At 38.4% G+C, this 12160-nt stretch overlaps 4 protein-coding genes, 1 non-coding gene and 1 pseudogene across 7 annotated transcripts in view; 3 read left to right on the forward strand and 3 right to left on the reverse strand.

The window, feature by feature from the left end:
- LOC104772706 (putative pentatricopeptide repeat-containing protein At1g13800) overlaps positions 1-2165 on the reverse strand; it is a 3947-nt gene extending 1782 nt beyond the window's left edge. The window contains exons 1-2 of one of the 3 annotated variants that reach the window (XM_010497296.2): positions 1946-2165; positions 192-1834 (exon numbers count right to left, since the gene is read on the reverse strand). In XM_010497296.2, coding sequence (XP_010495598.2) covers positions 192-1834; positions 1946-2159 — 1857 coding nt within the window. In that variant the 5' untranslated portion in view covers positions 2160-2165. Of the gene's footprint in view, positions 1-161 lie in introns of all 3 variants that reach the window. The other 2 variants (XM_010497293.2, XM_010497300.2) reach the window with 2 other exon arrangements.
- LOC104772725 lies at positions 2426-3764 on the forward strand. The gene is made up of 2 exons (XM_010497308.2): positions 2426-2500; positions 2680-3764. The coding sequence occupies exons 1-2, from the start codon at positions 2469-2471 to the stop codon at positions 3554-3556; spliced, it is 909 nt and encodes a 302-aa protein (XP_010495610.1). The 5' UTR covers positions 2426-2468; the 3' UTR covers positions 3557-3764.
- On the forward strand, positions 3941-6028 carry LOC104772728 (uncharacterized hydrolase YugF-like). The gene is made up of 10 exons (XM_010497311.2): positions 3941-4138; positions 4284-4381; positions 4454-4551; positions 4636-4685; positions 4773-4868; positions 4980-5069; positions 5172-5264; positions 5353-5448; positions 5599-5664; positions 5742-6028. The coding sequence occupies exons 1-10, from the start codon at positions 3974-3976 to the stop codon at positions 5892-5894; spliced, it is 1005 nt and encodes a 334-aa protein (XP_010495613.1). The 5' UTR covers positions 3941-3973; the 3' UTR covers positions 5895-6028.
- Positions 6146-7452, reverse strand: LOC104772735 (annotated as a pseudogene).
- On the forward strand, positions 8215-8287 carry TRNAA-UGC. The gene has a single exon. It is a non-coding gene; the product is annotated as a tRNA-Ala (tRNA).
- Positions 8440-12148, reverse strand: LOC104772741 (probable methyltransferase PMT4). Its single transcript, XM_010497322.2, has 10 exons — positions 11882-12148; positions 10971-11716; positions 10746-10881; positions 10406-10646; positions 10066-10291; positions 9848-9975; positions 9450-9753; positions 9154-9286; positions 8829-9061; positions 8440-8738 (listed from the first exon to the last, which is right to left on the reverse strand). The coding sequence occupies exons 2-9, from the start codon at positions 11444-11446 to the stop codon at positions 8912-8914; spliced, it is 1794 nt and encodes a 597-aa protein (XP_010495624.1). The 5' UTR covers positions 11447-11716; positions 11882-12148; the 3' UTR covers positions 8440-8738; positions 8829-8911.

Consider the following 12160-nt stretch of genomic DNA (forward strand, 5'->3'; position numbering starts at 1 on the left):
ACATCAAATGCTTCCATTTCCCTCTTCATATCCAACTCTGGAATGCTATTGAGTAAAACTGTGTACGTTACCACATCAGGTATGACATCTCTCCTCTTCATGTCTTGAAAAAGAGCATAGGCTTGCTTCAGCTTGTTTAACCGGCAACAGGTGTTAATCATGTTTGTGTAAGTGAACAAATCAGGGATAATCTCTTTACTAAGTAATATTTCAAAAAACTGCTGGGCTTTTCTCACATTATTAACTCGACACCAAGCACCAATTAACCTTCCATACATGCTCTTCTCAGGTTCGACTCCAAGTTCCCACATTCTCTCCAGTAAGTCTTGAGCTTTGCTGATATAATCCTTCTCGGCGCAAAGACTAGTGAATAGAGTAAAATACACACTCTTGGGCAGAGGAAATTCCAGTCTAATGAATCTTTCAAAGGCCTGATCAAGATAGCCAGCTTCACAATAACCTTTCACCATACTTGCATCATTTTCCGGAGATTTAGGTTCCAAACTCTCATAGAACGCTTCAGCCTCGTCTATTTTACCGGCAACAATCAGGCCTTCAATGACCCTGTTGTGTGTAACATAAGTGGGTTTTACCCCACGAGCTTCCATCAGTTTCAGAGTTTCGAGTGCCTCTACTGCAAGACCATTCCTAGCCAATCCACCAGCAAGTACATTATATATAATAATATCAGGTGTTTTACCTGTTCCGTCCATTTCAATCATCAAATCAAAGGCCTCAGAACATTTACCTTGTAGACAGCAACCACGTATCAAAGTCGTGTAGTTGATGACGTCAGGAGCTATTCCTTCAACCTTCATTTCTCGGAACAACTCAATGGCTTCGTCTACTTTGCCAAGCTTTCCCAAAGCATCAAATGCAACATTGTAGCAAACCCTATCAAGAGGAATGTTCATCTCTCTAACCTCTTTAAACAGATCACAAACATCCGAGAACTTTCCTATCTGACAACAGCACTGAAGGATTGAGCTTACAATTACACAATTTATTCTTACTCTTTTCTCCAACATTTTGTTAAAAATATCCAAAGCTTTAGGTACATTCATATTCTTGCGATGTACCTCAATTAAAGCCGAGTAAACATAGACATCCGGATCAATCCCAAGTTCCTCCATGTCAACAACTGCGCTTTCAGCAACGTCTATATTCATCTCATTACATAAACCACGAACTACTTTGCGATATGCAATTCCAAGAACACTTTTTCCCACCAAAACATTTGCATCCCTCAATGGTTGGAGAAGAAGATAAGCTATACCTGCCATCTGATTTAAGCATAGTCCTTCAATGAAATCCATATAGAACACGCAAGGGTTCCTCGTCTCTGAGTTTAACAGTCTACTAAGAAGCTTCTCTACTCCTTCTGTATCATCATTCCTACACAATGCTTTAACCACAAGCACATAAGTATGCGCATCAGCATCCAACCCCAGCCGCTCAATCTCCCAGAAAACACCAACCACCAAATCAGTTCTCCCAGAAGCAATCATACGGCTCAACAAAAAATTCAGAGCCTTTATATCCGAAGCACGACCTAGGGAATAGTAAGACTTGAAGAAAAACTCAACAGCTTCATCAAACATTTGAAGATTAGCATAGGCTTTAACCAATGCAGTAGAGACCCGGGTCAACAACACCAATGACACTTCTGCTTCTCCAATGGCATTAATCAAAGCCATGACAGTGAAACCACGTCCCTCATCTCCTTTTCTAATGAATCCCACAAAAAAAAGATCCAATTTCTGAGCCAAACCACAACCACAGACGATTCTGATCACAGCTGCATAAGCTTGGAGACTAGGGAAAGCCCCATTTCCTTCAATTCGTTTCAGAAACGACAAAGCAAGATAAGGATCATCCTTCATAGTATTCAAAACCCGAAGAACCCCAATTTCATTCAACTCCAACACATTACAATCAAAGTTACCTTCTTTCACTTGCTCCGACTGTGAGATTGCAAAGTTGTCCATCCGGGCGAGTGCAGACACCACGTAGAATCGGGAAGAGGGTGTTCTACGAATCAATCCTCTCACATGTGAGAGTATCTGAATCGGAAAAACCCGCATGAAATATTGGGAAATAAGCAATCGGAGAGACACTAATTGAGATTTTTCCGACCAAGAGAAACTGACACAGTTCATAGCTCCAAAGATTTTCTCAGGGTTTTACTTTCACAGAAATCGAACCGAAATAAACCGTATACAAACCGTAATTTCTTTTCAATTCGAACTCAAACCGAAATAACATTGTAAATATACCGAATCAAACCGAAGTAAATTATTTTAATTCGTAAAGCAGACGTAATCTGACCCGTTAAATGTTTGGGCCAATAAGGCCCACTCATTATGAGCTGAGAGTTTTATAACATAATCGTGCTTCACTTCCTTAAACCCTTAAAAACTTCAGAATCAAAATCTCGTCTGTTCACCGCCGGTGTGCCGTCGCCGAATATGCTTCGTCGTATCTTTTACAAGCGTGCACGGTTAGTTGTAGTCTCTGTCTAATCAGTTTATCTAGTTCAGAGTTCTGTAATAGCAATCGAACGAAATTGGGGCTCAATTTTGATTTTTGCCTGCTTGTAAATTGTAATCGGTTTTCGAATTGAAACTAATTTGGGGGAAAAATTTAAACTTTTGATTTTTTTTTTTTTATTATTGGCAGTGATGATTTAGCTTACTGTCATCGTCTGTTGCACGTTCCGTATAGCGAACCAGAGTCTGATTCTAAGGTAATATCCGAAATCGTTAATATAGTATCAAAGAAAGAAGCATCATCATCATCAGTTACGGAATCAACTCAACATTGGCGTAAGAACTGGCAAGATTTGAGAAAGGATAGGTTAACAGCTAGTAATTTTTCACGTGCTATTGGGTTTTGGCCTGACGGTAGACGAAATCTTTGGTTTGAAAAAATCGGGGTATCGAAACAGTTCGGTGGGAACCGAGCTACGTTTTGGGATACTGATAACGAGGTTGAAGCACTCGAGAGATACAACGAGCTGACTGGTAATGAAATCCTCATGCCTGAGTTCTTTGTGTATATGAATGGTGAAAGCCCTGAAGAAGACTGGTTAGGAGCTTCTCCTGATGGAGTGATTAACGTAGTCAAAGACGGTGTTACTTCAAGCGGTGTGTTAGAAGTGAAATGCCCGTTTTATAATGGGAAAGTGGTGTATCCGTGGAAGAAGGTTCCTTGGAACTGTGTTCCTCAACTTCAAGGTTTGATGGAGATTGTGGATGCAGATTGGTTGGATTTGTATTGTTGGACTCCGAAAGGAAGCAGTCTCTTCAGAGTTTGGCGAGATACCGCGTTTTGGGATGATATGAAACCTGCACTTGTTGATTTCTGGCAGAAGCATGTTTTACCTGCAAGAGAAGTGTACAATAACATTGATATAAAGGATCCTCAGGTGAAGCTAAGAGAGTTTATGCCGGATCATTGGCATCAAGATTGCAAGAAGATTATGCGTGGATCTGAGAGAATCAGCGAAAGCTCTAACCGTTTGTTCTATGAAATCGATGGGAAGCTTGTAGATTGAGATTTTGGTGGAGTGGAACCTCCAAACAAAAAGCCATGTTTCTTGCTTTCATTTGAATGTTATTTGCTTCGTTCGGAATGTAGAAAACACGAAATGAAGCTCTTGCGATGAGCTTTAAGTACATATTTCATATTGTATACTCTGTTTCTTGTTGTTTCATCAGCCTTTTGTTACATCATAGTATTGGTTTGGTCACTCTTCAAGTTCTCTTAATAGAAATTTATATTTGTGATTGTGTGTATTGGACGGTTGGATTGAAGCTCAATTATCCGTAGTATATAAGAATATGTGGTTGGGATTATGCCACGTAGGATGGACATACTTGCCACGTGTCATATCTGTTCTATCAAGTACTGTACCAACCAACCCGCTTCCGAAGTGAAACAGAGAGTACAGAGAGACGCGTCGTCTTCCACGATGCTCTCAACGATGACGGCGGTTTCTCGGCCGGTTTTCAAATTGAAACGGCCGTTCAAAGTGACGGCGGAGAAATTCCCGACGTTCTTGCCGAGTGATGTTGAGAGAATCAAAGACAAGTTTGCTTTGAAGCTCGCCACCAGAATCGAGAGGCTTCCCGTATCTGTAAGTGACACGTTTACAACTATAATATAAATCTTTTCAAATCGGAAGTATGATCCTTTTATTATGATTGAGAATTTTGAGCTTCTCACATTTTCTTAGCTGCAAGTGAGTTGATTGACTTGTTAAGTTAATTGAAATCACATAGGTAAGCTTCACTGAGAAAAGTATTATGAGCAGTTGCGTGACACCGCTGACGCGGATCGAGACAACAAGTCCTGTTGTGCTTCTACACGGATTTGATAGGTACTATTTCCTTTGATCTCAACTCAGATTATGTGGTATCTTTTAAGTTTTTTAAAAAACTCTTGTAAACAGTTCTTGTTTAGAGTGGAGATACACTTATCCATTGCTTGAAGAGGCTGGTTTAGAAACATGGGCATTTGATATCCTTGGTTGGGGTTTTTCTGATTTAGGTTCACTTCCTTTCCCTTCTTCTCTCATGCGCCGAAATTTTCAACGTTTCCGCACTTACTCAGTTTCCATGCTTCTCTTTTCAGGGAAACTTCCACCGTGTGATGTAACGTCTAAAAGAGAGCATTTTTACAAGGTTTGTAGTCATTTCCTTTTACTTATGTGGTTTTCATGTTAGTTGAGGGGAATTGATTTTGCTCTTCTTGTATGGATGGATACATAGTTCTGGAAGACTCATATTAAAAGGCCTGTGGTTTTGGTTGGGCCGAGCCTCGGTGCTGCTGTCGCAATTGACATTGCAGTCAACCATCCAGAAGCGGTACTTGTAGAATCCTTAAGGAGTTTTCCATTATTTCTCATAAAGAAGTTTATTAGTAAACATGTTCAGAAGATATTGACTATGAGAAGAAATCTTTGAATATTCATTCAGGTTGAGTCCTTGGTTTTAATGGACGCAAGCGTTTACGCTGAAGGTACTGGAGACTTGGCAACTTTACCCAAAGCAGCAGCTTATGCTGGTGTAAGTTCTCATCAACTTTTATACATAATAGTCCCTGATTGTGCTGGAAGTGATCCTCTGAGTAAAACTCCTCACAATTCTGTTAACTTTATGGTTTTTTAGGTATATCTACTGAAGAGTATTCCATTGCGGTTATACGTGAACTTCATTTGTTTCAATGGTATCTCATTGGAAACTAGTTGGGACTGGACAAAGGTAAAGAAGCCTTACTAAGCGAGTTCTTATTGGTATAACAAGAAACTAGCTCTCAGTCTGTTTTTTCTTTTTTTTTGTCTCAATCTAGATTGGTCGCTTGCATTGTTTATATCCTTGGTGGGAAGATGCAACTGTTAGTTTTATGACGAGCGGAGGATACAACGTAACTTCTTTGATAAAAAAGGTACTTTCTTTTAAATCATTTCTTGTTCATTCAGATTTTGGAAAAGATGAAATCAAGAAGAGAAACCATGCTTTGATATTTCTATGTTTGCTCTTTCTTTTCTACTCTTTATCTTCTGTTGCAGGCTACTGAAAAGATTCTGTTCTGCAGGTTTCACAGAAGACACTGATACTATGGGGAGAGGATGACCAAATCATTAGCAACAAGCTCGCTTGGGTTAGAATTTTGTAATCTCTATATAACTATATTTAAATTGGTCTCACTAGTTCTAAATCATTTCTTCTTCAATACAGAGACTTCACGGAGAATTACCGAACGCGCGAGTGGCACAAATATCAGACTGTGGACACCTTCCCCACGTCGAAAAACCGGCTACTGTGGCTAAACTGATCACAGAGTTTGTTAGAGAGACTTGTTGCAGGGAAGTGGTTGAAACTATATCTTAGAGCCTTGGGGGCGTTGGGAATTATTGAAGGTGTGTTTCTTACCAAAATCTAACTACTCAAATTGTATAGTTGATACTTCACTTCTTTCATTGTTGGTTGGTCTTTTTTTGAATAAATAAAATTAATCCCCCACACTTGTTGTACTCTATGATTGATCAAAATAAATTATTGCTGATATCATTTAAAAAAAAACACACAAGAAACGAGTTGGTAAGGTTGTTGTTGAGAGGTCTTCATCATAAACTCATCACTTCCCAAATCGTTTGTTTCCATTCTCATCACTAAGATTTAATGTTCTGTTTTTTCTTTCTTTACTCAAGATTCGATTAGAGCAACCTCTTTACATAATAAACGAAAGCCCAACAAACGCCTAAGCTTCATGTTCCCACCCATAATAGAATCAGAAGTGGATGTCTTTGCCTCTCTACACGTGTCCAAATCCCAACCGTACATCAGAACCCCATAGAAACGCTAGTAATGATGAGAAACAGAGTCTAAAAACAGAGGAGATGACCAAACTTGAAGCACCACTGCCTGAGTTGCCTGGGTTGAAGACTCCTGTTGGACCAAACACCGGAGGAGTTCCCGGGAACGGAGTTCCTGGAAATGGATTCCCGTATTTGGAGTTGTTCCGTTGGACGGAGTTGTTCCGTTGGACGGAGTTGTTCCAGTTGGTGGTGTAGTTGATGGAGGTGATCTTGTAGAGGAGCTGTTATAAAATAGTGAACAAAAAGTAAACTTCACGTTTTAATGTGAATGAGACAGCTTTAGGTTAAATGGAAGTGATCATACAAACCTAGGGCTTAAAGGAAAGATGCAACCAGTACCCAAATCTGCACAAAAAGAACGTCATTAATTTTAAGATCACAACTTTTTCATCCAAAGACTTAAAAACTTTTATGGGTGGTTGACTTTACTGGAAGGTGGGTTTGGATTGGTAGTGGCAGTGCCGGAGAAATTGCAGCTTCCAGGGACTTGAGCTGCGTTTTGGAAATAGCTATTAACAGCCCAATCACAGTGGCTTTTGATGGTGTTAGGTTGATAACAAGGAGCCTTGTCATGGATTGGATTACAATCTGCTAAGGTTCCACATGCATAGTCTATTGCTGTTTGAAGCTCTTTCTCTCCTATGCCATCTTTGCAGAGACAGTAAATTGCACCTAGAAAGATAGAGATATATATATTTTAGCTTTAGATTGAATTCTTTTAAAATATACTATAGAGCCTATTTAAATATGATGATAATAACTGTTCTTGAAAAGATCATTCCTTTACAGAAAGTTTGATTAAGGAAATAAGAAAATAAGAGTTAAATCATAAACAGAGAAGAAGAAGAAAGCTTTACTTGAAGATTTGGTGAAGGCCAAAAGAAGCAAGAGACCCAGAAACACGTTCATGATGATTAGTCCTAAGATCGCTGTTTAGGAGAACCACAAAAGAAACTTTGACCTTTAGACCAAGAACTAAAGATGATGGCTTTAGAGAGAGAGAGAGAGCTGTACAGAAGTTTAGGAGTATTGGAAAATGAAAGGTGGTTTAATAAAAGATTGGAAGAAACAAAACAAAACAAAAAAAACATTGTATAAAACCTTGTAAGTTAGTGTTTTGGTTCCAATATTCCAACGACGATTTCTTTTGTATTGACTTGTACACTGAAATAAAATAAACCTTTTTCAAAAAAGAAATACATTATTATAATAGGTTGATTTTTATAACGTACAAAAGAAAAAAAAAAGAAAGAGTTGAAAAAATTGACAAGTATCGACGAACATAATGCATTTACGTATAGAAGATATGCGTGCGGGGTCCTCTCTGTTTGTTGTTGCCAGCATAATGCATCTTTGGTAAATTATGTATTTAACGCATTTTTAGTTTAGCATTTTTTGACATGAGTCACGTTTTATGTGCAAAATAAAACTGCTTTGAAATTTACATATTGATGAGTCAAAATATTCTGATGAAACGTTTCTAAATTCAATAATATAATCCTATTATTCTGATGGGTATGTACTTCTCTTGTTGTGTGTGTGTGTGTGTGACACGACCGAAACGGTAATAGTTTTGGGTTTGAACACCAATTTTCGTTTGTTTAATGGTTTGAACTTTGAACTCAATTTAAGAATGGTTTTGACTAGTTAATGTATACGTAAAGCTTAATTTAATTAATGCATTATTTTTATGTATACCACCATTACACTTATTCATCAACCCCATTCACCATATTCATATATGAGCCGGCTTAGAGACTCAGAGCCATGTAATGTAATATGGTACGGTTTGAAACTAGAATATAGATTGTACAGTTTCACATTAAGCAAATGGGGATGTAGCTCAAATGGTAGAGCGCTCGCTTTGCATGCGAGAGGCACGGGGTTCGATCCCCCGCATCTCCAATTCTTTTTATCTTCTTTTAATTTATTTAAACATTCTATTACCATTACCATACTGGTACTAGTACTACACATCGCTGAAAACTATATTTTATGAACTGATGTTCTATCAACTTTTTTCTCTGTAGAACAATTGGTTTTGTAGCAGACTGCAGTAGATGAATTATGAATATATACGAGAGATATCCTTTGGAAACAATTACAAAACGCAGAAAATAAAACTGAAAACAAATAATGTGCGATAATGGATGAATGAAAGAAATTATATATAACAGAGCTGCAAATTTGTTTGCAAAACAGAAGAAGAAAATATGTAAAGAATGTTGTAATATGATGATGATCAAATCTTATCTTCCCCATTAGTAGAAAATCTCAGTCTCCATTTTGATCTACTTGATTTCTCCCCAGGGTTTGCAATGTATCATCATTTGGATCTTCGATGCAAAGTGAGACTCTGATTACATAGAAAATCTCAGTGTTCTTGAAGTTTCCAAAACTTGGAAATTTGTAGAAAAGAAGAGGGAGAGAGAGAGAGAGCGATCACCTATTGAAAAAAATACTGTACTTAGTGTCGCCGTCGGATGGTGCAGAGAAAGCAAAAGTTTTGACATCTTGCCTTGTTTTGAGTTACTTTTTCAGGAAAGGTTTTTGACAAACGAGGAGCCGTTGGTCACTTCCGTCTTGAAGGTCGATGACCCGTGCTTCCCAACGTACACGAGCAGCAAGTGTACGTGCCATCTCTATCACTCCAAGCTTATCGCTTAGCACAACCCATCCCTATCAATCAGTCAGCAAAGGCTAAGTTTCTCTCAGCTTATGATTTCCTAGTTAAGATCATATGAGAAATGGTGGGAAGTGTAGAAAAGAACCTCAGGGCGGAGAATCCGATCCATCTCCAAGAACAAGTCCATTAGGCTGCACCGTTCTGAGCTAAGATGTGTGAGAAGTTCATTGGCATGCAGCATGTCATATGTTCGAGGATAAGTAGGGAATGGTTCACACCTGAGCAGCATTAAAATGTCCAAGAAACAAATGTTATAAGCCAAAAGGAGGATATAAGCAATGAAAAACATGCTCTGAGTCTTATAGAGAGACCTAAGGCAGATAAATGTGATTAACCTAAGTCTTTTATGGAATATGTAAGTCTAAGAAAACAGACACTCACCAGTCATGTAGAACGCCGGGAAAACCTCGATCAAGTATAATAGGAAGAGTATTACGTGCTTTGACTGGGACAACATTCATCACCCAAACTGATTTCCCTTGTTTCAGTAAGGCGTGATTCAGATTCCCATAACGAGCATTCATGTCCATGGCATTGCGTATCATGTAAAAAGGTGGGACAGGATCTTCATCACCAGGTCTTTTGGGGTGGTCTGAGAATATCAAAGGTGTAAGCAAGGACCAATAGTTTTTTAGGGCTGATCTCCATACTTGTATATCCTCATCGAATTCTTCAGGTTTAATACCTGTTGAAAGAAATTTAATTCGGAGAAGAACATTAATCGCAAGAAAAGTATGAGCAATGAAAACTGAAAATGACTCGCAAAAATAAATAGTTACCATTTGCTGTAGACCTATTCTGAATAGGAATCCATCGTTTACTCTTGGTTCCACTTATACATGGAACAAGGGGTTGGTAATACGGAACACTATCATCATCTTTGCAAAGAGGTATAGAAGCTTCCGAGCTAAACAGCAAGCAGGAAAAAAGAAAGAACGACATCAGTGTGTGACTGTGAGTGACAAACCAAGCTTCAATACTCTGTTCTCATACTCACCGAGATGAATAACAATTTGAATCTGTTGTTTTCTGCCAAAGAAACGTCTCATCTTGCTGACCTGAGAGACTCCAGCAGATTTTCTTAGATAACTCATCCACTCGTGTGGAGATACTTGTTTTCTTAGTATCAGGAGAATTTCCATGTGCTTTGCTTGTAGGAGATGTTAAAACAAAATAACCCCCGGGCTTGAGAACACGATCCACTTCCAAGAGTAGCATTGCATCTGCTTAAGGGCAGATAATTGAAAGCATAACTCTGTAAGTTCCATTTCAAAGACCCAAATTCACATATGTTAACCAAAATAAGTGAAAGACTATGAACCATACTAGATAAATACCTTTTCTATCCCAAGTAATCCCACATTGAGCACAGTGGACCATGTCAAATGATAAAGGTGGATATGGAAGCTGTTTCGAAAATAAATTTCCAATCATTGCAGGAAGGCCTCTCTCTAGAGCTAACTGGACTTGGCTTCCAGTTGCCTCATACTCTGCTATACATATAGGCATCACGTTCAAAGACACTAGATGTGCACCAAAGCTACCAAATCCGCAACCAATGTCTAACACAGTCCGTATCTGCAAGAAAAGGAAGATAACTTATAGGAGTTTCTGTTGAAAACAGAACTAACGATCAAATGTTAAGACAAACTAGAGAAAGAAGATAAAACGTCTTACACCAGCTTGTCGAAACTCGGTATCGCTTCCTAATCCAATCATCTCAGCAATTTGAAAAGCATAATCTTTGACCCCATCAAAGAGCAAGCCATCTTCCGAGTGAAACGTAATTTGATTCTCTTCAAGCAACATTAGCCTAATGACAAGTATATTAAAAAAGATTAAGATGGTACAACACTAGCTGCTGAAACTGCATAACAAAGCTATGGTGATCACAAATAGTACCTTTTAGTCATAGTTCCTGATGAAAGAAACTGGTCTTTAGTAATCTTGACGTTCCCAGTCCATATAATATCTCTACCAACAGGCCATCTAAGTGGTATCTTATAATCCTTGGGAGGACGAACTAGACATCTTTCCTCTTCTCTTGCAAACCCACAATTCCGATCAGCAAGTACATTCTCTGTTACGTTATAACAAGGAACATAGTTTTCTCTTTCTTTACCACATAAAGGAAACTCTTTTAACCGATTGACCCCTAAGGAGAAAAACCTTAGATCTAGATAATCAATAGCTGCTTGTTCCTTAATCCTCCCATAGTTACTATAAACGTTGTGTGGCGGCACTCGCGTAGTCGAGGTCGTAGAAGAAGAATCATCAGAGTTTGGTACTAAAATGGTAATGAGAGCAATGACACCAAGGATCAAGAATAGTAAACCGCTGATCCGTGGTCTAAGACCAAAAACTGAGGCAAGCTTCATGGTCAGCTTTTATTGACACTATACAACCACCAATACCACTTTAAGTCCCTAAAAAAGATTTCTTAAATCCAACTAACACCATATAACCTAATCAAGCCATAAAAGATTCAACATTTGATTGATTCATGTAGACCAAACCACAAAAAGAAGAAAAAATCCAAATCAGGAAAGAGCATCAGTCACAGGACTGTATGCCAAATTCAGAACCAATACATAACAACAAGTATTGGTTAAATCCCAGATGTAGCCCAATTACGGAAACGAAACAACCTGCAACCAAATTTTCTCAGATCAAATTTTGTTTCTAAAAAAGGAAGATAGATAAAGTTTTAACCTTTTTACAAGAATTTTTAGATAAAGCTTTATTGTTTCTCGACGTATAGTTTTCTAGATCATAAACGAAATGAGTCAGGCAGGAACAAACAAACAACGAACCTCGTAATTTCTAATAATGAGATCTCGACGACGACAAACAAATCAAATAAGCCTGAACCAACGAATCGACGACGAGAAGAAAAAATAAACAGAAGGGTTTGGAGAAGCAGAGTAAGTGTAAATGAGGGTTGAAAAAAGAGAAAACTTTAAAGAATTGGACCAAAACGATGGCGAAAACGAAGTAACCAGTCAGAGAGTGATGTGATATGATTAGAGAAGAGAGGACTGTTAAGCTTTTTCTTGCTCTGCGTCTGTCTGTACTTTACTCCGTTTATGAAT

Source organism: Camelina sativa, chromosome 3, assembly GCF_000633955.1.
Source record: "Camelina sativa cultivar DH55 chromosome 3, Cs, whole genome shotgun sequence".
NCBI classification, from domain to species: domain Eukaryota; kingdom Viridiplantae; phylum Streptophyta; class Magnoliopsida; order Brassicales; family Brassicaceae; genus Camelina; species Camelina sativa.